General features: G+C 31.7%; 1 protein-coding gene across 1 annotated transcript in view; it reads right to left on the reverse strand.

Annotated features, from left to right (window-relative positions):
* Positions 1–484: 484 nt before the first annotated feature.
* LOC143265438 (uncharacterized) overlaps positions 485–27,243 on the reverse strand; it is a 52,507-nt gene continuing 25,748 nt past the window's right edge. Inside the window, exon 2 of the mRNA XM_076537571.1 lies at positions 485–9,909. Within this exon, the coding sequence (XP_076393686.1) occupies positions 9,185–9,865 (681 nt within the window). The 5' untranslated portion in view covers positions 9,866–9,909 and the 3' untranslated portion in view covers positions 485–9,184. The remainder of the gene's footprint in view (positions 9,910–27,243) is intronic.

The following is a 27,243-nucleotide window of genomic DNA, read 5'->3' on the forward strand; positions in this document are numbered from 1 at the left end:
TAATTCATGTTTCACCATTCTATACAAACAAATAAATTATTACTGAATTTTAAAAATTGCAAGATTTCATGGTTCAAAAATTAAACAACATTGGCATAATAATGACGCAATTTTATAGGTATTTATATATATATATATATATATATATATATATATATATATATATATTTAACAGTCAATGCAAAACCAATTACGAAATATAGAAAGGACTTACTAGAGTATGTTTATTTTCCTACAAGAACTTTAACAAAATTCTAAACGATTTTTCTAAAAATATATTCAGATGTAGATAAACATTTACAAGAAACATTGGTTATAATTTTATTTTAATTTTTACATATTGCTTAGTAGATTTTTTCCATTAAATAAATAAAAAACGTATTCAGTAAAAATAAATAAAAAATGTTAAGAAAACCATTTAATTAAAAAAAAATAGTAACAAGTCTATAAAGAATTGAATTCAAAATAATTTGTATCAACATAAATTTTAAGTTAAAAATTGAACATCTTATGCAAAATGTAGAAAATATATTTGATCTTTTTAACAACTGTGCCTATTTCGTTCTCTTTTTAAATTTTAATATTGTATACCTTTAATGATTAATTAAATAATGATTGAAGTTTTGATCTAAAAAATTGTAGATCAATTTTTCTGACACATTTCGTATAGATCGATTCAGTCACAAGATCGTCAAACTTTTTGTACAGAAAAAAGTTCATGATAACGAAATTGAATCACGAAGTAGAATATGTCTTCAAAGAATAAGTGATAAATTATTTTTCTTACCGAAGGAAAGTTTTATTTGTTCTCAAACATTTTCCATACCGTGTTTAGTAAAAATTCCTTATCAAAGTCACTGTTGTCTTAAAAGTAGAAGAAACTGGATTAAAGTAACTCGCAGGTAGGACGAATGTTCACCGACGTAAAAAGGCATCGAACGCGTTCATCGAACTCCTTCGAGAAGCGTATTTCACCAATCAAAGGGGAGAATCGTAATTGAAATGTCGATAGATTGCCGCGCAAACCTTGGAAAAATAAAACGGCAGGTAAAACAGATTAAAGTGAAAAAAGAGAACTATACTCTCTGTTCTTCAGCTTCTATTTTTTTTTGGCAGAATTCTCTAGAGCAACGTGAACACAGTAACATTAACAGGCATCATCCTTGGACGATGCATTAGGAACCTAACATTTTTCTCTTTTTAGTCTCATTTTTCCCTTATTTCTTATTTTTCCTAGATTTCTTACTTTTTCTTCTCCCCTTTTCGCCTTATCACGTCGTCCCACTTTTTAAGCTTTGCTCTTTTCCAATCGTTATGATTTTTTTGACGAAGAACGAAAGATTAACGCATGCTTCGGCGGTTTACAACATCGACAGCTTAGTAAAACACCAGAAGCTTGAGCCTCGTTTTCAATTAATACGTCCCGTGAAAAGAAGATATCCTGAATATCAAATAGAAATCCTGAAAATTGTACGAGCTGCTACAAAGCACGATGCAACGCAGATTCAGCTCATAAAAATATGCCGATCAAGACAATTCACGTGTGAATTTTTGTTCGTGAGCGCGCAAGCTTCTCAGAATGTATTTACGCGAGAGCAAAAGATCGATGTGTATGGGAAAATATGTTGCATTTTTATCTCTTTGAGGAAGGAATCGGAGGAAAGGGAATTTTTTTCAATTTCATAGACTAAATCTATATAATCGTATCGTATGTATGTATGTATATATGTATATATGTATACATATATATTTATATATACATATACATATATTCAATAATATATATATATAATATCATTATATCCTTCTTCATCATTTATATTTAATAGTATAATTAGTTACTCGCTTAGATATGAAACCTAATAGGAACATGATTGCACCGCACCCGTTTAGCCGTACGATATTGGTGCCCAATCGCAGCTCCCTCGCCATTCTTACATTCCTATTTCCACTTTTTTTTCATTATTCTTTATAGGAATAGCGCACGTAAATATGTGCATCACTGTTGTGTTTGCGTATATTTATATACGTATACAGGTACAGCCATCTTGCATGGCACATGTGTGTATGTATATGTATGTACGTATGCTTTGTAAGTATTGTTACAATTACATGTGTGTATGTGTATCGATAGGTTCTTCACGTTTCCACGTTGTTTCTCTCGCTCTCTTTCGACTTTTGTGTTTCTCTTTTTTTTGTTTCTATTATAAAATCTAGATGCGAGCGTGAACACGAAAACCTGTTCACGCGTACATACTAATACATATGGCACCATAAATATATATTTGTACACAAGGGCGAGCGTAAGTGGACAAGATGGTAAAGAAAACACGTACGCGGTGTACCTCAAATTTTACTTTTCATTTCTTTGTTCTTTCTGACTTAATGTGTGTACTTGATAAAAACATCGGTATCGAAGAAATCAAGTAGCAGAGAAATGCGATTCATGGGCTCGTAAATAAATAAAAAATTAAACGCGACACGTCTTTCTTATCCATCTTTCTGGGTGAATACAATATACGCCGTTCGGCACACGTGGTCGCGCGCCCTTTCTTTTTTTTCTGTTCGGTGTTTTCCTTTTGTTTATTAATTTATCAGAGCCGTCTGTATCGTTTCGTTTCTCGTCGAAGTCTCCCCGAGCCTCCGCGTTTTACAAAAAAGGGCGAAGCGTGAGACACGAGGAGATGCAAACGTAATGTATCGAGTACCTACGACACGACGATCCTCCAATTGCTCTTGCATGCGGGTCAATATGCGGCACCAACATCGTCGGAGTTCTTGAGCCGGCATTTTGGGTACCACGTGTCACGGCGGCTTTTTAATCCTACCGATGGATCACGGGATCCCGTTAGTGAGTACATATAAGATATACACATGGCAATCTCTCACAAGAATTATTCACTATCGTTATCAATTAGTATCCATTATTAATTAATAATTAATGACAAGTATCTGGAACGAATTTACAATTCAAATGGCAATAATGTGAACCATATCGACAATAATAATAATGACGATGATAATGACAATAATAATGATTAGGATGATGATAAAATAGCAGTATGTATTAGGAATGGTAATGATCGATTATAACGAAGGTGATGATAATAATAATATTAATAATGTAATAATAATAATAATGATGATGACGACTATGGTGATGATTACAATAATAGCAATGATAATATAAAAAAACAATGGGATTAATAATAAATAGTTGCGATCACTACATTTCGTACAAACTTAACGAGATTAGAAAATTGAAAAACTTCCTGGCCGCTCGTCGCTTTTTCTCTCTTTGAATGTCAATTAAAACTTCCTTTTATTATCTAACGAACAGAAAAGTATCGTTCTTTCATAGTTCACGATGTACTTTGCTATTATTGTGAGGACCTATTGTCCCTTGAACGTTCACATTTTCAACGTCAATTTCTTTCCGCTATCAGCATCATTTATTCCCTTATAACACCCTGCAAAAATCTGCTTCCTCGATCCCCTCATTTTCCCTTCTCGTTTCATTTCTTATACACAAAAACTTCTTTTAGTTCATTAGCGTGACACTTAGCGATGGAAAGTAAAAGACATCGATGTGTCGTCGTAAATTTCTGGTGTGTTCTCGGCAAAATTAATAACGCAATTGACGTTTGAAAAAATCGAGAGAAATATAGCGCCGAGTCGGCGCCAGACGCTCAAGTCCCGTAACGCAATAATAGTTTCACATATTCATTGCATTTATCTCCTTAGTCACTCCTTAAATTATTCGCGCACGCTTATCACTCATTCATTATTGATTTTAGGAACAGCTAGTAGCGAGGTTTGGTTACTCTATCACGCAATCTCCCGTACTCGAAATTCAAAATGCCAAAACCGACCCAGTTTTGCGTACACGCGCACGTACGTTACCTCGTTTTTCAGAATCGCTCGCGTATGCGATATACCGTACATATCGACTCGAGATTATTCCCGGAATTCAGTTCGTGATATAATCATGTGCATGTGTATGTGTACAGGTTTACATGCATGTATCGTGTACATGGTGTTGCGCGTATGTTAACTTTTCACGTATATCTTCCTGTAGCAACATTATTGCAAATCGATTAGGAATATTAAATATTTCACGTATATACGCGCGCATATTCGTATATACCTGTGATGTTTATTTTTTGTGCGCGTAATACATATCTTTTCTTAAAATGTACATGCAATGAAAAACGCGCTACGATTAACACTTTACTTACCGAAAGCATAATCGGCTTTTTTTAACAACGCGCATATGCCCCAGTATATTAATTTCCTGGCAGAAATAAAACCATCCGTTTGTAGTTAGGCATATGGCTTTTTATCTAGCAACAACAGTTTGTAATAGATGACATTTTGCTAAAAATTATTGAAACGTTCTCGAATTACTTTTTGGTCAAATTCAGTACCGTAAAATAAATCTTGATATTATAAGCAAACAATTTCTTTTTTGATTATTCATCAGAATGTTATAGATGTAGTAATAAAAATAACAGTGTACAAGAATTGTGATTCTGTATTGCAATGAAGTATAGCAATTCAGAAAATGATGCTGACATTATTACTATAAAATACGTGTAATCATTAGAATACGCATATTTAATAGTTCTTATTTTACTTAGACTGTCAATATCCTCAAATTGCTGCTTCGTGTTTCTATTTTTAGAAGTTCTGGAGTTTTTATTTGTGACAGTAATGCACGAAGCAGGTATTCATCAATAATGTAAGGGGCACTGATGAGCATAATGAACTTGTCAGTAATAAAGGGTTAGACATCTACTGGTATTTTTATTTTTAAATTACAAATTTATTTTTAGATTTGAAAAATTGTGAATTGTAAATCTGGGCTTCCTGGAATTTTTAAGGAAAGTTGGGAATTTAAAAATTGGTAAATATGGAATTTTGAAAGTTTAGAAATATCACGCTTTAAAAACTTAATATTTCAGGATTTTGAGTATTTGTAAATACAGCATTTGAGAATTTGGGAAATTAAGAAATTGAAAAATTGGAAATTTGAAGATTTAGAAATTTAGATATTTGAAGATTTGAAAGCTTACATTTGGATGATTGGAAATTTGAAAATGGAATTAGGGGATTTGAGAATACAGAAAATGATTTTTGAAAATTTGACAATTTGACAATTCGGAAATTTAGGTTACAAGAAATTTACGAATTTGGAAAGTTGATAATTTTAAATTATGAAAATTTGGAAATTTGCTAATTCAGAATTTAAAAATTTTTATTCGCAAACTTACTGGTTTAAAAGTTTAGAAGTTTAAGAAATAACATGATTAAATATGCCCTTAAGTTCAATGAAGTTTGCGATAGGTGATTCGAATTTAAGGACTTGGAAATTAAAAAATTTAAGAATTTGAAAGAATTTATAAATTTAACAATTTATAAACCTTAATATGAGTGTTTTGAAATTTAGAGTATTCAAAATTTGGGAATCTTGGACAATTAAATTATTTGAAAATTTTTTAATATGGAAACTTGGGTATTCTGAAATTTGGACATTTGATAAATTTTGACGTTAAAAGTACAGATATTTCAAATTTTCAAATTGAGAAACTCGCTATGCATCAGTGTTGGTGAGAGCGCGCCACTTGCACGTTCTATGCGTTGTCTTCATGCGCATAATTATTCAATCATGGTTGAGAGCTTGAAATATTATTAGTACAAATCAATACACTATTACTTGCACGAGCCTATATGTATGTTCATCCTGTATATTTTACCAGAACGGTAAGTAAAGTGTTAAAAAGTGAAGTACCGTGCTAAACTTAATAACATCGTTCGATTACGTCTTTAATTCAGTTCCGACGAATAAGTATAATTAACAGTTTTAAAAGGATAAGGGGGATCACTACTATCTATAATTCAATTAGTCTACATAATTTATTTAACTTGTGATCGTCGGATAGCAACAATTGTCCTATTTTGCGAGGTATCGTTTATACGTTTAATTCGATGTCGATTCAGAAACAGATTGTTAGAGTAATGGTGGTGAATTGTAAACTCCGATCTGTATATTATGAAATCGAATGTTAATACGTAATATGTTCGTAAAATATACGTATTAACACGTGCCGATGCATTCGTGTACTTCAGCAGCTCAAAACTATAACATTATAACGAACATGTATATGTAAACATAATATTGTAAAGTATAATAATAACAATGACGATGATAGCGATAATGATGGTGATGATAATATTAATACTAATAGTAATAATAATAATAATAATATTAATAATGATAATGATAGTAATAAGAACAACAATAATAATAATAATAATAATCAAATATAATATTAGTACTCGCCATTATTAACATTATATTTTAAAAAGCATCTTTTACAGACAGGAACCTCAAGTTACTTTGTTATCTTACAAATAGTTACTACGTTGTTTCTCGTTCGACGTAAATGATTAATTTATATTTGCGCCCGTTTTTTACCTACCCCTAGTCTCATGCCCCCCTGACCCCCACTTTCTTTCAATCTAACTTCTACGACTGAGTATACTCAATTTGTTTGCTGCTCGTAGCCCTTGTTGGTTTTACTTTTATCAAACCTTCTGGCTGTTTTGTTAATTGTGTAGATGATTCTTAGTGTCTCGCGTACACGATGATTCAAATATTTACTTTTACACATAATTCCCTTGTTTTTTACGCTATTCTTTGTTTAGGTATGCGTGTATATTGTGTGTTGGTGTCCGTGTAAAATCTCACCGCCGGCGTACGTACGCGTGTATACATGTCACCGTCCCGGATAGTTCCCGCGAAAATTCTAGTACGTTACATCATATACATATACACATATATATGTATATATATTCACATATACATATACATATAAATATGCATGTATGTATTTATCTACTTAAATATATATATATTTTTTTTGTTCATTTTATTCGTCATGTATGTATGTGTGTATACATATATGTATATGTATATATACACACACGAGCGCATGAGTACATTTGTACATCTACCGATGCACGTCTTTCCCTTCCCTCAAATCTACATCTAGATGTAATTAACCGATAACTTACGAGCTAATAGTGAAGTTTTGTCGTCCTCGAGCAGACCTTTACAAAATTCCCGTATCTATTGATCGAGATGTGACTTTCCACCATCTTCGCGATATTAGTTCAGTTCGTCTTCTCGTTTACGAGCATCATTTTGCGCGTACATGAATTACCGCACTTGTTTCTTTTTTTGTCTTTTTCGAAAGAACCATTCGCATCACGTAATTCTATCACTTTCGAAAACAAGAACAAAAGGTTCTCGCCTGTTCGATTTTATCATTGCGCTCGATCGTGTAATTACATCTGATTGATTGATTAATTGTCGATCGTTAGTTAACGATAATATAGTTACAGCTATCGATAGCTATATCTAATTACTTTATTACTATCATTATTATTACTATGCGTGTTATTATCATTAATGTTATTATTAATAATTTTTTTTCTTACTTCGCGTTATTAAATATAATTTATTAAGTATAGGAACCATGTTGCTGGGTCTTGCCTGTCATGAATGCGAATTGTGTCGCGATGGACAACTTGCCCCTTCGCATTTCTTCTCGTTCATCTTTTCTCTCTCGTCGCTGTTATTTTCGATAATTGCTGTTCAGTGTCGTTTCATTACGTCGTTACGTCGTTTTCGCGGCCAAAACAGAACGGAATATGTTAAAATTCACACGTCAATAACGATATATCGTACCTAAACCCCTCCCAGCCGCGGGGTTTATGCCCTGTATGTGTTTAAAAGTATGTATGCATATATATAATATGTTTGTATATATGTACATATCGATATATGCGCATATGTATATGTGTGTACGTGTTGAGTGATTTGGGTGTTGATGTGAACGCGTACGCGTGAACTCTCTCGTTCTGCCACCCATTTTCAAAAGTCGTAGGTCGGTTTCCTTACTTGTAATAGGCTTTTATCGTTTTTTCGCGCGTTTCTTTCACTTTTTTTCTTGCAAATTAAAAAGAGGAACATAGTGACGTGACTTCGATTCTGTGTTTTTTTTCTTCTAGCAAAGGCGCTCTGTGGTCATCGTCAGTAACGACACGTTTTTTTGCATTCTTCTAATACACACTTCCCAGTATCACTCATACACACGCACGCAACAAGAGAAAGAAAGAGATAGGAAGATAGAGAGCGAACATTTTTTTAGATGAACAAGTACGTACGTATCCGTAACAAATGCTTCCACTTAGCTTCGTGAACGTTGCACCATGTATCCTACTTCGTCGCGCTTTAATGTCTGTTCGCTTTTAGTAATCCATTAGTTTCATTTTCTTCTTCTTCTTCGTTAAATCTTTATTATTACTTTACATAGGAACGTTTAAATTAGCCCACCTCAACGCGTATTCAACGTCGTCGACTACTAATCTTCTCCTCCCACTTTCCGTCCATAGCGCTTTGCTATTACGCGTTTTGAGCTTCTTTTCTCATCTAACGGTAAGAATGGCATAAGCTCACGGATAGGTACGGTATCGATATATTGGTAATTCGGCAAAGAAATCCACTTGGTACCAAGCTACGCCTTTGCGAATAGTATCGACCATTTTGTTCGTTCGTTCGTTAATCTAACGCGTTATCATTCCGAACCTCTTCGTTCTTTCTAATGAAGGAACTTTAGTGAGCGTGCTTCGTACCGGCACGCTTGTATATTCGTCGTAACAAAAATATTAGTTAAATCGGTGAATACACGACGGTAGCCGTGAACAACTAAAATAGAATGAGATAAGAGAGAGATCCATATGCGCTTTTAGTCGTGATTGGTCCATCGTCTACACGCAAGTACCTGGAATCGGTGCTGGATTGCCTGGTGCCCGCAGCAGAAGAAAAAGTCCCCCACGAATAACTCCAGCCTGGATTTAGAACCTCCTCCCCTTTATCTAGTCTGTTAGGAACGTTGTTTGCTTTCGTTATCGAGTACCTCTCTCGAAGAACATATATCCAACACTTTTCCGATCCCTTTTCTTTTTCCTTACTCTCCTTTTCTGGTCCGAAGAAGTCGCATTAGAAGGTGATTAAATACCTACACCAACTATCGCGTATCCCTAAAGTTTGTTACATTTTTAAAGTTCTTCGAGCACAATTCTGTCTTATTCACCTTCGCGGCATATCGCTCGTTATTTAACGTGCTCCAGCCAAAGCAGCAACCTCTTGGACTAATTTCTGTCTCTTTACATCAGGACCATTGTTGTTGTCTTGGTTCCCTCTCTCGTTACCTTGCGATTGGCCGGTCGTGCTTTCGGCGGCAGCACGAGCTGCCAGTAACGTGATTTGGTTAACGACATCCTCCATTTCATCCGTGAGTGGATGCACTTCCTCGCCGCAGTGCGCACCAGATTCCCCGCCGATGTTGCAAAACTGTTGCTGCTGTTGTTGCTGTTGGCGTTCTTGGTTGGCTTCGAGACGAGTTCGATGTTGCGGTGTTTCAGCGTGACGCCGCCATTCGCTCACGGTTGTGTATGTTCGTGCAGGGTTGTTTCCATCGCACAGGGAACAGGCATAACGAGATTGAACAAGACGTAGCGCGCCGCGACGTTGTTGATTGCCTAGATAGCAGGATCTTTGGTGCGCGAGAAGCGTTGATTCTTGCGGATAAGCTCGACCGCATCGGCGGCACACAAGACACAATTCGATTTCCACTTCGCGACAGTGTTGCGGCGGTCCGTTTTCATCGGAACCGCACGGAGGCGTTGGCAATCGTACCGTCTCCAATCCCGGATGATTCGGATCTTGCTGCAAAAAGGCCTGCATCAAAGAGCGCGGCACTTGGACTTGCGTACCTCCTTCCACGTGCAAAGACATCAGACCACTCCCGTGCGTGCTGCCGCTTAAACCTGAAGCCGCTACTGAAAACAAACGATAAATCGATGTTGTTAACAAACGATTTATTAGAAGTTCTTCACTTAAATCAACAAATTCGCTACCTGTACTCAGTTAGAAATACGTCGTGAATCATTTCCTTTGTTATAAAAGAACATAACTTTTTACCGTTATAAAATTTGATTATCATGTTTTCTTGCCAAGGAATTTAATCTTAAGGGAGTGCTGCACTAGGTAGTTAGTTATTGTGTGAGGAGTACTTAAGTTAGGAAGAAAATCATTCTCGTTAGAACGAACACGTGCATAGAATTAATAAAAGTAAAATTATTGAAATTCATAAAAACTACTCTTGTATTTAAATTGATTAGTGTGCTATAATATGTTGTTATTATTTTATATTTAATATTTTTTTTAAGATATAAAATCGTCGTACCATCCGATTATCCGAATAATTTTAATAGTATACAATAAATGGTCTGTAGATGTTTATGCATCCATATTTATACATTATCGAATATATTTATACATTCTACCTATAGAATGTCTCTCTTTATTCGACTATTTGTTACTGACATATTGTATAATATAAAATTGAGTTCCATAAAGTTAAACAATAAACATAAATTTATTACGAAGTTGTAAATAAAAGAATGTAATACGTCACAAAGAGATATATTGAAATTGTATATAAAAAATAGATAGTTTTTTAATAATTCCACAAATATGTTCCAGACGGTATAATTTTCTTTTATACAAAATAAAACATTCAGGAGCGATTACTGAAAAAATCAGTAAACCCATATATAAACTGGAAACATTGCAAGTAATTCTTTTACTTCTTACCAGCCAATAAATTCTTATCAACTATATCATATGCTGTCGTCATCTAAAAAGCATATAATGTAAATCATACAGTCTGCGGACGAAGTCACGGTACAGCTAGTTTATGATGTATTGAAGTCTGTGAAGCAAACATAAATCATGTAATCCATAGACTGTAGATTGTAGAGATTATATGATTTATTTATGCTTTGAAGATCTTGATATATCATGACTGTATTAACATTGGCAATGTAAGTTTCAGAAATGAAACAAAATTCTGTAAGTGGATAACTGCACTGATTTAAAATGTTTGGTTCATTAAAAATGGAGTTGGCCGAAAATTCGCCTAAAACTTTTCGTATTCTTAAATTTCAATCCGATGGAAAGTATTCTTGCATGAAATATTTAGGGAGAGTACCATGCAATATTGGAAGTAGAGAGTAACATAGATCACTGAATTTCAAATATGATGCCATGAGATTATACTACTATTAATAAATTTGGAATTCTATGAAATATTTAAAATTATTATATCGGGTATAATTGAGAAGTAGAAGTGGACTCTTCGATATTCATCTTGTCGAGGCACACGATATAAATAAGTTTATAAAAGTGAAATTTATATAAAATATTTGACGATTAAATATTAGATGCTGTTAATTATTTCAATAATTCGTATCGTTACATATTTGCATTCTTCACAATACATTTTGTTAAACAAAGGACGATAAGATTCATACTAATGAGAAGATGATCAAAAATAGAGTAAATACACTTTGATATGCACGTTCTCTAAATAATGTGCAGGAAAGCCTCTTTTCCGCTCTCCAAATTTTTGTCGGCTTAAAAAGTAAACTGAATTTAGATTATTAAGTTCAGACTAACTATTCATGCGTACAATATATTTTACAAGTAAAAATAAAATAGAGAATTAAGCAAACGAACGATGAAACATAACTGAATATACTCATTATACATACATCCATAAAAATTAAAGTAGATTTCAAGAAAAGCGTCTTAACAAATTTTGTAATTTAAAATAAGAAATGTGTAAATCGATCATTTAACTAATAGTATACCATATTATAGTTAACAAATCATGTTTATAAATCAATTGGTAAATTCAATTTAATATTAAATGCATATAATATCATACGAGTAATATACATATTTTATTAAAATGCAAAATATTCAAGTTATAAATTAAATTTTTTAATTTTTTGATATGAATTAGGATCCGGTAAATATACCAGATAAATTCATTAGGAATGATACTTTTTACTTTGAATAGTTTCTAAGTTTCTATAATATGATTATAAATAAGGTGAAGTGGAGTAAATGCAGACTGGTTTTTGTAAAGTTAGTATTTAAACGTAAGTATTTTCAGTCTGCTATGTAAATACTTAACGCTGTCGATATCGAACGCTTTGCACAATTACTATTATTTAATTAATATTAGCTAGGACCTTAATTTTCCTTGTACATTGTGATTTTGATAGGAAATTGTTTAAAATCTCAACTACTCTGCACTTTCTCCGAAAATGGGGTAAGAGCGTAACTTGAAGTTAAATACTTTGAAACTTTATTTCATGTGCAATGGGGCAAGAGCAGAATTATTAACAAATCTGCTATAAAATGCTTTTTACTGCATAATGCAAGTACTCTATACTGCAAACAAGTACTCTTAGCTGAAATATAAAAGGGATATAGTGAAACAAAACAAGGAAACAAACATACTAAATGGAGAAATTTCGCTCATATTGTAATAAAAATTGCGTGTATACGCACTTGCCTCGTATACGAACTTACCTCACTTTATCTTAAGTATAATAAACACTATTTATGCTTTCTTTTCAGATATCAACATGAAAAACTATATCCCAAATCAATAGCAAATAGCATTATACGAATTTCAAATTCTTCTTTCTGTCTACTTTCTTTCTTTCTTCCTTTTTGGGTAGAATGTTTTATTTTAATACCGAAGTCTTTAATAATGACAAATATTTTTCAACGGAGCATACAGAAATGATTCGTGTGGGTAATAATTCATATTCATACTGTTGTGTTTTTCCTATAAATATTAATAAGATGAATATGTACAGATAAGATATTTTGCATAAATCAACGTGAATGATAATACAGAAACATATGTAATATGCTAAAATTATAGGATCACAGTATATTATTACATCTTCATTAGTCTAATTGACGCCAATACTACAATACCTTATTAATTCCGTGAAACAAAGAAACAGGATAATTAGTCTAATTAGAGGATAACGTGCGCTGTTGAGTTAATTTTAGGGTAAAATATCATATACCCGCAATTAATTTCAATTCAAAAGTGTGCAGTGTTTATTAATATTTCGAAGTTATTTTTATATCAATGTAGACAAGAACAATAACATTGTTTGCAAAGAAATATTGCATATGTTATGTAATGTTGTATAAACGTTCTCATTGTATCAATTAAAATTCTGTAAGGTTTGTCGATAAGTTCGATAAAAAAGAAAACATGTTAATTTCTGTCAAATTAATAGTTAAATGGGATTATGTAGTGTAAGTATCTATTGTATAGCAGATAAGCAACTTTTGATGAATATAATGGTTTCTAGTTATATTGCCAGGAACGGAACTTTAGGAGTAAAAAAATCTTTGGAATTGACAAAATTCACTTTTATAGCGTTCAAAAGTTTGCTGATTTAAAAATTCCTAAACTCATTTCAAAAATTTGAAAATTATAGAATTTGAGAATTTGAGAATTTGGGAATTTGAGAATTTGAAAATATGAATTGTTGTAACTATGAAAATTTATATGGAATCATATGGAAACTTATAAATCTCGTACAATGAAAAAGACAGAAATATTATAGATAAATTAGTTGAATGACAGGCCTTCCTGTCCTCCACAATAAATCTGCAAGTATATCATTTAATTCGTAGTTTGTCAAATAGTTAGATAAAATGAAATCCTATTACAAATCAGAAAAATTCAAAAACGATTATCAATTATTAGTTAATAAATTACACCTGAAGAAATGCTATTCTATTATTTTTATTCCTACAAATTGACATTTATATCATATCATTTATATTTGTGCAAATTTTTACAAGAAGCTGTTACTCGTATTAGCGAAAGCAGGTTTACTCGTAAGTTCATTAAAAGTACTTAAAAATTGACAGCAAAATCAGAACATTAATAGACTCAGTTTATAGAAAGTGATATTGTGAACCCAAAGGGTTTTTTTACCATTCCTGGCACTAAAAATGTTAACAACAATTTTCTGTAACAGTTGTACTTCAAACTGATTACTATGGTTGAAATTTATTTGTTAAAGTAAACCTTATAAAAAAAGGATTTTGAATCGTGTAAGGTTCGTCTGACATTCATACGTTTGTAGGGATGTTAGAACATCAGGCTTCTTTTTTACCACCAAGGTCAGCAGCGGAGCCCGACGCTACCCCGAATCAAATAATATAATAAAGAAGATCGTTAAGTAACACGCAGTAGATCGCAGCTGTCCTGTGCGACACCCTTGAAACAATCCCGGCTGAGAGAGCAGAGGGTTTTATTACTCTTAATGAGCACTGGTTATTTCTTTGAATGGCTTTGATTTGCCCTCCCCTTCTGCGCTCCTCAACCTTTTACTCATCCACGCGTGTACATATGTGAACGATCAACTTCGTGATACACGTATTGGTACATGCGTGTTTAATTTACATCCACCAAACGTGCGTATTCACATGTGTCCACGCGGAGGCACTTTACACGCGCATCGCTCTTGCTTCGTCTCCTTAGAGGGCAGGGAAGCTCATTTGCGTACGGATTGAGATAGTAGTACTTCGGCACCACCACCTAAATGTGTGTTTTTGTTTACATGTGTGACTACATACGAGATTCTGATTGCCGGCCGCTCCCAAGTCCCGGCGGTTCTCAAACCCGTTATGCCGCATCGAAGTGCTAAATATAATATTTGTGTCCGAATTAAATTATATATTTAGAAAAATGATACATGTTAAACTACTTCGGATAATTATTTTTTCGGTACCTATATTATGGTTTTGTTTTAGCGCACGTAAATTTTATTTGTAGAGGGTAGTATATCTTTTTGGACGTTCATAACGAAACTAAAGGTACATAGATATTATACAATTTTTGTAAAATAGCTTTTTACGGCGTATATATGTTATCAGGGAAATCAAAGGTGTGGTTGTTTCGGAATTAAAAAATGCTTTAATAAATTAGTAGCTGAGAATCACTGAACCTAAGATAGCCGCGACGCATGCTGGAAATTTGTTCGGCAGGAATTTACGAGCGAGTTTCCGTATCAAACACAGTACCGTCGATTCAAGTGAAATAAAATATCGAATAAAATAATCGGGAATGTCGTTAGTTAGCGCCTCCAGGAATTTTAATAGATATCCTGGAACGATGTAATAACAGGGTGCAAATTTGTCATGTTGAATCTTGTTCGTTCAACTACGCAAACAGCCTTACAATTGCGTGCTGATAAGAAATTTGTTAACTAATAAGTAAATGTAACTTGTTCCTAATGTTCATAAATATTCGCAAAACATGATCGTTGTAGAGGGACATTTTCTAAAATGACATAAAAGCAGAAATGAAGAACTCTGCTGAATAAAATAGAATGATCGGAATGGTAGTTCGATTCTTTATCAATACTGAATTGTTCAATAGAATTATTATTCGTTTGTTACTTTATAGAGATTAATATATATATTAAAAGAATGTTAGTATAGCATTGGTGAATATTTATCACTCGTTTTCTATTTTAAAATTTATATTAATTTAAAATTTAATTTATTTTGTAATTGATGCTAGTGATGACAATAAGTTAAGATGCTTCTTGTTACTTTATCTGCTTTTATCTACTTTTTTAATTACTTTTGATGTAGATGAAACAGGTATATATGATAAAAATAATATTAATAAATTTATTAGAGAATGTGTAGTGCAATTTGCTATTAAGAAAGAAGCAAATATCACGAAATTGCAAAATTATTATAAATAGAGAGAAGTATTGCTGGAAGTAATATTTTTGTGCATCCTCGGATATTGTTCACTGTATTTTAAAACCAGAACTGAAAATCCTGATAAAAGAAAAATAAATGTGAAAGAAGAATAGAGCTCCACCGACATGTTAATCACTATGAGGTCAGTAATGACCATCACATACTTAACATAATTGAACTGAAAGAAAAACAACTAGAGAAAATTTTAAATAATATTAATTCGGTAATGTGAAAAGTAATAACTTAAAAAATGAAACAGTCGTATTTAAAATACGTAATTATGGATCGAAAATCCATAAACGTCCATGAAAAATATATTCTTTTCTCAAGTTTTCAACCTACCAACTGTTAAAATTTTCAAATTCTCAAATTCTCAAATACTCAAATTCTCAAATTCTCAAATTCTCAAATTCTCAAATTCTCAAATGCTCCAATACTCAAATTCTCAAATTCTCAAATTCTCTAATTCTCTAATGCTCCAATACTCAAATTTTCAAATGCTCCAATACTCAAATTCTCAAATTCTCAAATGCTCCAATACTCAAATTCTAAAATGCTCAAATGCTCAAATACTCCAATACTCAAATTCTCACATACCTAAATTCCCAAATATCTATATCAAATTATATCCATACCCATATACAAATTTCCATTTTCTCAAACCTCAAGGTTTGTAAGCATACAAATTCTCGAACTTCCAAATCTTCAAAGTCTCAAATTTTCAAACATTCACAGATATTTTGAAATTCATACTATCAAAGTACCGAATCCAGGAGATTCCAATTTTCTGCCTGATTCGTTTTTTAAAAGCAAGTTTTACTTTTCGAAACTAGTTTCACTTATCTAAGAAAGTTCCCATATACCAACATACTTTTATCTGTTACCGAATATCATAAAGAGTATGTCTTCTCTGAAAGACTGCACCTTAGTATGTAAAGGGTCAATATAACCATATTCCCTTGACTTTCGTTGTAGTCAATCATTCATCGAGCATCTTGCGAAAGATGTCGATTCGAACAGAAGTGAATTGAGCGATCGGGATCAATGCATTCGCAGGTCCATAACTACGCTGCGCGAAGTATGCGACAATGGCGCATTCCACGTATTCTTGCTAGCGCGTTCTCGCATGGTGTGACCAGTACACCGACACACGAAAACACGTTGTGAACGTGGGCGTGCATTCCTGTCTTCGCATTCTCCTTTTCATTCCCTTTCGTTTTTTCTCTCATTTTGTCCCGCAGCCTCGGTAAGTGTTCTTCTTTCCTTCTTATTCACCTTCCTACGGCAAAAACCCCTCCTTTCTCTTTTTATTTCACATCGAGGCCCGCTCTCATGGATACCACGGTCCAGAACGGCTGTTTCACACCTCCGCTTGCGCGAGAATTAGGAAATAAATTAGCGGCCCGGCTAATTTCGTTATCTCGCCCGACGCGAGACCCTCCCGCTTGAGATGTCAAAGGACCGATGTCCCAGCCTTCGAACCGTTGCCCAGACACGATTTCAGTCGAGTCCCAATGCCAGGATCAATGACTGTTCCTTCTTTTTACGGCTGTCTCTTTTCTTCCATGGACCTTTCGTGCGATGTATCTCCGGATCGACAAATGGGACTTCGTTAGAAAACGGTTCGATTCCGATTGATTTGATAGCTTCATACAAATCCTATTTTACAAGAAAAATTAACGTACACTCTGATCATTTACTCGCAAGAATCTCTTATATATGACAATTTTTATGCGGACATCAATTTTCAGAATTGTAATTATAGATGCTAAATTGTTGTAAATTCAGATCAGTGTCATATGTCTTTTTATAATATCATTACTGTGCTGTATATCAACACATTAATTGTTTAATTCTTCGATACAGTATATTTGACATTAAAGAATAAAAGAGAATATACATATTCTCAATCATATTAATGAAAGAATATGAAATTAATTAATAACAAATAATTTACCATTTCAATTTATATTGTTTGATACAATTTATAATTATCTTTTTTGTTTTGCATAAACAAGTGATTTTTTGATAAAGAAATTAAATAGATTAGTTAATATTAGAAATCTTAATTAATGGATGTCTAAAAATTTGATCTAACTGAGCCTTTGTCTTTCAGAAAAGTTATAACATTCTGATAAAATTTGAAAAAATTAGAACAATTTAATTTAATTCTAAAATGTAACACAACTTCAACCACGGAAGGCCATTTTCTGCATGAACTAAGTCATTATGATTATGCGCTATAAGTAAAAATTACTAAAAAATTATTCACAGTGAAACACAGTTCTATAAATAAATAACAACGGGATAATTTAATTATCAATATTAAGCCATCTCAAAGAAATTTTAAAAAATTTGTGAAGACTAGGTGACATAGCAAAATAACTAGTTGATCCACTTACATTATAAGCAATGCAAGAATGAATAAATTTTTACAATTATTAGTACACTTATTAACTAAAAATTAACTTATGGAATGTTTAGCAATGAAAGAGTATTGTATATGTGCAGGGCTATCATTCAAAGTGAGAATAGTTTTTATACCGCTAAACACGTGACGTTCATATCGGAGGAATTAAATTTGGGTTGGACCATTCTGGAATCACCTGCCCACCCATTTAACGTCGATACGGGGGACGACATTCGTTGTAGAGGTTCTCTGTGCCTTCTTTAGGAAACGTTGGATGTCGAGGATCACGAGGAAGTCGTAATTTCTACGGAAACGAGACAGCCGAGTGAATTGACGACGGCTTATCTTCTTGTACGGCCACAAAATCGTTTCGTACGCGTATCGGACAAGATAACGGCAGTGACGTATCGATAAATTCTGTTAATTAATTATTGACGTATTTTGGAGCTGTTTCTGTATTCGCCACACGTGAAGGTAAGCGGATTCTTTTTCTGTTTACTTTCAAATTTCGTTTATCTCTGCGCTAAATAACTGAACTGTTTGTTAAATTTTATTTTCTATACTTTATTGTGAACTATAATTATACACGCTGTTTAGTGCGATTTATATATCTAATAATTTGTTTGATTAATTATTAATTAGATCTTGTTTAGAATTATATTACACATTCAAATAAAATTAGATATTAGAATTGTAATGCTAATTGCATAGTGCTTAATGCAATTTACGTCTGTAAAAACTAGTTTAATTTTTACTCATTGTTAGAAATGTATTTGTACATGTATATTTACATTTACAAATGTTTTGAATGTAAACTTATGGTTAACTATCTGTTATATGCAAAATTTATAAAATTTTATAAGAAATGATGCAGAATTTTTTCAACATATTATTGCACTGTGTTTTATTTACAAATGCAAGAAAATGTTAAAAATTAGTTCATTATTATTTAAAACGTAATGGAAATATATAACTATGACGGATTTATTCCTTTAAGCTATTCTCATTTAGGAATTGTTCAAAATTATTAATACATAATGTAATTATGTATGACACCATATAGATATCATAAGTTTAGAGTTCTTTTAACGACGTGACATTCGAGGCAATTATCGACTACAAAATACCAATATACATTTTGTTTATGTGCATATACTACATATTTATATTTTTCATATTATACTTATATATTTTGACATAATTCTGTATAAATATTTGCAGTTTAGTAATTAAACTCTTAAAGATAAATAGCTTAAATAAACGGAATTTTATTTCAAAAAATCGTAAAGCTCTAAACATTATTTTCATCTCTATTATTATTTAAACATATTTAGGTGCTTATAATCAAATAGTAACTTACATTATCCGTGGGTTTATAGAATATTTTTATTAAAAGTAATTAAACATCTGATTTTTAATTAAGCAGTTAAAAAACTTTACTTTAGAATAACAATTTTTCAAACATAGAACTGCAAATTATAACCAGGTTATAATTTCATATTCGGTATACAGAAAGCTACAAAAAATGACAATTGAATTTTAGCGATCGAAAAAAATAAAAATTTATCGAACATTATATTTACGTATTTATATTATCAGAATATTAACTTAAACATAATTAATTATTTTATGATCAGAATCGGGTTTAATCTACACAAGCTTTTCTGATGGAATGATGTCATGAAAACTAGATATTACTTTTTGATGTGATTAAATTCGTTGTAGTTGACAAATTGTAATTATATAGAAGCTCGCAAGATTGTTGATGAAATTCAAAAGAAAAAATATTAGAGAATGTACCGGAATTTTGAGAAAGCATATTTTATTCTTTATTTCGATAAATGTCATTTCCTTATTATACAATTGTTTATGTTTTTCTTCTATTTTATTTAACTATGTCAGTTAGTTCTTATCATTACAATCAGATATAGTAAAATTTGATATTAGATATGATATCAAAAATATTAAAAATTATTAATAATAAATATTTTATAATATTTTTAATATTATTTAATATTATATTTTATAATATGCATTATTGAAATTATGTTGTCAAAACTTTCACTACGTTTGTAATATTTGTTAATAATTTCTAATTGTTGTTTAATATTATTATATGGTTAGTTTCTAAAATTAGAGTAGGTATCGTACTTATATGAAGTTTCAGATATTCTTTACTTTTTATACTTTTTTTTAAGAGAACAATTGGTTTTTGTCTCCATTTTTAATGTGTACCTTTTTCCTTATCGTTTTGTATGTATTTTTATGTGCCGTGTTCATAAATATAAGTTGCACAAAAATTAACAATTAAACTCAAAAAGTTTATTAATAATTGCTCAAATGGCTTTATCGTTTATAAGAATTATTATTATAAACTTTGATTTTTATATTTAATGATTTACGTGTATTTGAGACAAATATCATTATGGCAAACATATTTAATTGTATACATATATCTAAATTACCTACAGTACGGTATCTCAATATTTTTTAAATCAAACTTCATGATCTTATTTATTAACTCTTATTACATGAGTTCGTCATTTCTAAAAATGAATGTAGTTTTGAACTATCACACATAACAAACAAATTTAAGGTAATAGCAGCAAATTGGATATTTTCTAAAATTTAAGAAAAATGGTACAATTCTGCGAATTTAGAGCATGTTGGAAAAACAAAGGACTATAATTATAATATAAGAAACGTTTTCAATAATTTAATTAATTATAGAATTTGATATGCATTAACATAACAAAATACGAGAATCTGATAATACATTATTTTGTGTGACACACATGCAATGGAATGCACGAAGGGTTAAGTCTGACCATACCACAAATACCGAAAAACAAATAGATGTCACATGCGCATAAGTAAGTAAATAATAATGAAGGAATGATTCAAACACGATATGCTAAATGAAATTGAATCTCGGATATCGCTGTATGTAAATTTTGGAGTCAAGAGCGATCTTACAAAGCAGGTGTTTTTTTAACACCTGTGCGAATGTCAGATCAAGTGACGGGGTGGGATTAAGCAAACACTTTTTACGAGCAACGAACGAGATACAAGTGTTCAACGCTTTATCATTGAATTACGATCCTTGAGTAGTACTGCTATAAAAAAAAACAAGCTGACAAGAGCACACCCTCATGGTTGAAAAATTTAAAGCCACCACACCACCTGTACTTCATTATTCATTATTGAATTTCCGGTTAACTACTGATTGATATCTATACAGTCGTCGGTGCCCGAGTGATTTAATTTGTCGTGAACCGGAAATAATGGATGTATAGTGAATAAACTGAGGAAATTATACTTATTAAATCAATAAGCTATTTTTTGTGCGTTGGATCTGGTTTAAGTAACTTACACAGTTTCAAATCACTAAGTATTTTTTTTATTCTTATGAAAGTATACTTTGAATGCAAAAGAAACTCTCCAAACAATAAAATCATAGAAATAAAGATAATCAAAATTTTAATTATTAGGGGTATCGAAAAGTATTCAAAATTTCTTCAATGACTTCAAAATTTTTCTATGAAAAATCAAAGGACATTTTTAAGAAGGGAATCGAAAAATTGTCTTTACGCTGTCAAAAAGCGGTAGAAAAAGATGGAAATTATTTTGTTAATTAACATTTAAGATGTCTTTAATAAATAAATATTTTTCGTCATCAAACAAAGTTTTTATTACTTTTCGATCCTTCTAATATAATTGTAAAACATGTTAATTTAATTAACAGTTTTCTGTTATTCTATAAATTACAATAACCGTAATAGAAAATAAAGGAAACGATGCATTAAAAGTTATAAGAATATTAACACTTTTTAAGAATATTCATATTAAATTTTTTATTAAAGTTTATGGAATAGATGTTTGCCATCAGTACCGAGAAATAGATTTGTCAATGACCCTCATTTACTGCTTATTATATAACTGCATATTATAACAATAGTTATTATTTATATTTTATGGAAATCTATTCGAGAATTTAAATAATTTAATTGTAACAATCAATTTTTGTGTACGTATTTTTTTAAAGTCGTGACACTGTTTAAGACTTATTGATACATGGTAGTAACAATAATAGTAATATTCGAATGATTTATTCTCCGGTATTTAAAAATTTATTACTGAATGATTTTGTTAATTTATTATAAACATTAATTTTTTCTTTCTGCTCACTCGTCTGAATGTTTATGTTGAAATTAAGAAATAAATTCAATACATTAAAGATATATGTATTCCATTCACTACTTTACCGATTGTACCCTTATCAACTGCTTTTTAATAAGTAAAAATATAAATTTTAATAAGATAATTGAATTCTCGTGATAGTTTGTTCAATTTAACAATATGAATGCGATTAACAATATGATAACAAGAAAATATTAATTTTCATTTATAAAATTATAAAATAGTATATTGATCAGTAGATCAAATGATCAAATTTTTAATTATTTTTTGGTAAATATTCAATAATGCATTTGTAAATTTGTTTAGAAATTTAAGAGGATTAACACTGAATAATCAATATTTTATGCAAAAATTTGTGTATGTTAGTGAAAAACGATTATTTTTAAACGGTAACTTCCTTATTTATCTTACTTCACAGTAACTCACACGTAGTTTATCAAAAACATGAAAACGAAACACCATAGAACAAATAACAGTCATATGATGACAATTTCAACAATTATATTCGTAAATATTTCAATTCGATTTTTATTGATGTAATTTTGTCTCGACTTTATATTATAACTTTTTGACCGCTTTATAAATTTCGAGTTTATTACGTCTAAATGTTAAAATGGTGTCAGTTTCTTCACTTGCGCCATCTAATAATTCTTAAGTTGAGCCGGCTCATATAATGTTTTTCTCTTTGAAGGATAAAAATATTGCGTGAAAAATACGAGAAATAAAACGAAGAAAGTGTAGGGAGGGCCATATACATATTAGAAGAAAAGAAATATATTCATTAAATAGTGCAATTTCATTACTCAAAAAGTGGATTTAACATTTTTTTTTAAACGAGATAGATCTGTTTGAGGTGTATTAAACGAATTATTAATTATTATGAATAAACTGTTAGTTTGACAGTGATTATTATGTTAAGTGCACATTTCTTTTCAGTATGCTACAAAATACTATTTTTCACTTTTTTGTAGTGTGTAAGTATACTTTCGAATAACAGTTCTTATTTAAAATAACGAGAAGTAGATATAATTTAATTTATTGATATTTTTAAAATATTTTTTTAATATAGTATTTCAATCTGTTTTATGAGATTTATGTATTAATTATAATACTAAAATTGCTCTCAAAACTGTAACTACGTCCCCGATTTATGACGGTGCTTTCTTAAATAGTTCAATATAGGCATTTTCACTATTTTATAAATCCTATGTGTTCGTTTTCAACGATTTTTCTTTATGTATCTTCATTGAAATTTATAACGTGAATTTTTTAAAAAAACTTCATGATTCATATTTCATCACTTTGACTGCCGCATCATCGACATACGGGTGACAATTAAATTCCCATACGAATCTATTACCTATATTACTAAAAATTTGTTTACTTATCTAACTGGAAATACTTGTTCATTACTTATAGTTACGAACAGTATCAAAATATTTGGAAAGATTTGCTGAAACTAAAAATACAACATAAACGTTAACATATTAAATAGAATCTATGAATTCTCGATCCCTTCGAAATCTCTCGTTACATTATCTTTAGCCTGATTCTTCACCGAAAGCTAGAGGCTGTACCGAGACTGGAAGCCAGAAGGAGCCGTCTACTGTCAGATACCTGATTCCTCGACCTATGACGAAGAGGTAAAGAGAGGTCTTCGACCGGTAGCCTAAGCCGCGAAGCAGTCCCTAAAGAGGCACCAGGGTCATTAGCGAACGGAACATTTATCCTTGTCCCTCGTTTCTTCTCTTTCACTTGGTTGGGTGTCCGTACTTGATTCGCCATTGGTATCAACGGGTGCCAGGCAGGAAGACCCGTATTATCGAGTCAATTGTCTCTCACCCTCCTTCCCCGGCCAGTTCAGCTGACTATAAAATCATTATCACTCGTCCACCACCACCGTCATCAACCACCAACCTTCCCCCTCCCCCACCCCTGGCCACTTCTTGTTCGATGTTGAACGCTCGATTATCCCATTAATACGGCCAGTCCGTGCGTCCATCCATCCCGTCGGATCTTTAATTATTTAAATGCAGAGCAACGCTGGAGATCCGACGTGAAGGGTACACGAAGCCTTCAAAGTCAACGGCGAATTTCATCCACTCGAATTCACCTTGTTATCTCACCTTTGATCTTCTTTTGCGTTCGTCATACGACGGATTAACATTTATCGTCATAATGGTGATGATACTTTGCAATTTTTGGTATTTTCGATTGGATACGATATGACGCGTTAAGAGCACAGCAGAATGTTTAAGGATAGTATATTTGTGGAACTGTATGTGGCTATTGACGTTTGTACATGTGCTGTTCTGATGATCATGAGTGAAATAGGATGAACATATCTAGTAACAATATTTGTCTCTATAACTACGCAGACGTCGACAACATTGACCCTGACACGATAGGAGCAATACCTCTTGAAGATTTGCCTTAATGATTCTTAAATTGTCCACACGAGAATCAAAGCGTTCTCATAGTCATCCATTCAAGAAACGACAAGCAATGTTTCGTACATTATTGTCGAGCAATTTGCAAACGCAATCGTGAATGATCGCGGAGATTCACGACTGGTTCTTGAAAAATATAATATGTCTATTTCTATTTCGTTTATCTTTTTCGTTAATATTTCTTTTATTTATAACGCTGGGTTATATTGAAAAAGTAAGTATTCTATTGTAATTTATGTTACGATAAATTATGAGTTTTCAATTATAACGAAACAGTTACTAGATTTATAAATAATAAAAGTCCTGTGGGCAGAAGATATATAATTTCAGAATTAAATTATTATTAACATCAGACTGATAACAAAATTCATAGTTAATGAGAGTAAGCAGTCAGTGGATAGTACATGAAATGTACTAATTGATACAATTATTATAATTACACGTCTTGAATATATTTATATTATGCATAGCACAATAAATTGCAGATATAAAACACATGATATAACGAGAAAAGTAGACAGGAACGCATATCTTCCAGGGGAAGTTGTTTATCGTGTGGTGTCATGTTATACTTGAGATTAAAGATAGAAGACATCCTCGGATACTTCTAATTTAGCTACTTTCTTCTTCCTTTAGTTGGCAGAGACACAATTCTTCTACGCATTTTTGGCAATGTCTAACTTCGTTTAAAATTGTCATGAGTAATTACGCGGGAGCACAGAATACGGTCTGCTATAATGGGTTGTCAAATGCTTTTCACTGAAAATTTGAAGCTTTTAAATTTTCCAGTTTTCAAATTATTGAATTTTTAAACTTATTAATAATCAAATTTTCAAATTTACTTATTATTAAAATTTCAAATTTCTAGTTTTATACATTTTTAAATTTTCAAATTATTACTATTTTCCAAATTTTCGAATTATTACTATATTTCCAAATTTTCAAATTTCTAACCGTATAAATTTAAAAATTTTTTAATTCTCAAACACAAATTTCCAGACGACCATATTCTCATCTGTACAAATTTCTAAATTTCCAAATTCGGAATATCTTGAAATATTTGAATCCCCAAACATACACATTGAAAAATTTCAAAATTTTTTAATTGCAAATTCCAAATTCTGCGTAACTATGATAGTTTCAAATTTAAAAAATTGCCACGTTCTCGAATTTCTCAAACTTCCAAAGTTTGAAATATCTAAACACAATTCCCTACTTGTGTAGGAAAAAAAATTTTCACATTCCATATTTCAAAATTTGTTGAACGTAAACAAATGTGAGTTTCATCACAATATGGCGACACATAATGTTGCCATAAAAATATGTACATCCATTTATTAAACTTGAGAAGACATAAAAGATGTACAAAATTTAAGAAAGCGAAAGGGATATGTAAAATATAAAGAGACAAGAGTAGTATATAGAATTAAAAAAAACTAAAAAAGCATGTAATATGTAAAAGAACAAAAATATTTTTGAAGTGACTGAATGTAAAACATGGGTAGTCGTTAACGATAAATAATAATTATGGGCAATAAGGTTATTGCAATGCATTTTAGTGTGCTTGTTGTAACTTTAATACGCATGTTTATTACTCTCTGTTATCGACCGCGCATGTGTTTAATATCCAAGGTTACATTCGAGATCATTAATAAATTCTTATACTTCAAGAAATACTTCACTAACCTAAAGAGTTATTATGAATAATTTTTGAACAAATTATAATATTTTATAACATGGTATGCAGTTTAAGGTCGCTAACTAAAATTTTAATTTGCCTCATGTGTATAGAACGCAGTTTTTAATTATTATAAATGTTACAATTAACGAAATTAATAAGATTTAAGTAAAAATTATAAGTATCGTTATTCTCTGTACTCAATTATATTCAATCTGAAAAGAATAGATAATGAGAAGAAATAAAGCAAGAACGATAAGACTCTTTCTTCGAAGAGCCACGGTAAGGGAGCACTCTTCGGCGACATCCAACTTACTATTCCATCAAGGCCTTTCCTTTAACAAACGTCACGTCAGCAGATTCGATCTCGTTAGGATATCGCAGAGTCGTTAAAAATAATTGACAGCTGGATAATTAAGGGGTGGAAGCTACCCCTTCAAAAACGGAACAAGCAATACCTTTCTCGCTGAAGACGAACGATTTCCATGATCTGTTTCTTAAGACCTAACCTTCTCAACCTCTTATATTTGTTTTCTCTGCTTTTTCTTCTTTCCATTATGCCTTGGCATATAGTAGCATCTTCGTCAATCTGCTTACGTCCCTCCTCGAGTAACTCTTTATCTGCGGCCCAGGTTTTATTAGCACATCGTTAGGAAGCACAGAAAGGGGTGCATGATTCCTTTGGACGAGAGGGTGAATACAGATTCTCGAGGCTTGACTAACAGGCATCCACCGCTTGTTACGAAGATCGATCGAAATTAAATTT

The sequence above is a fragment of the Megachile rotundata genome, chromosome 11 (genome assembly GCF_050947335.1).
Source record: "Megachile rotundata isolate GNS110a chromosome 11, iyMegRotu1, whole genome shotgun sequence".
Taxonomy (NCBI): Eukaryota; Metazoa; Arthropoda; class Insecta; order Hymenoptera; family Megachilidae; genus Megachile; species Megachile rotundata.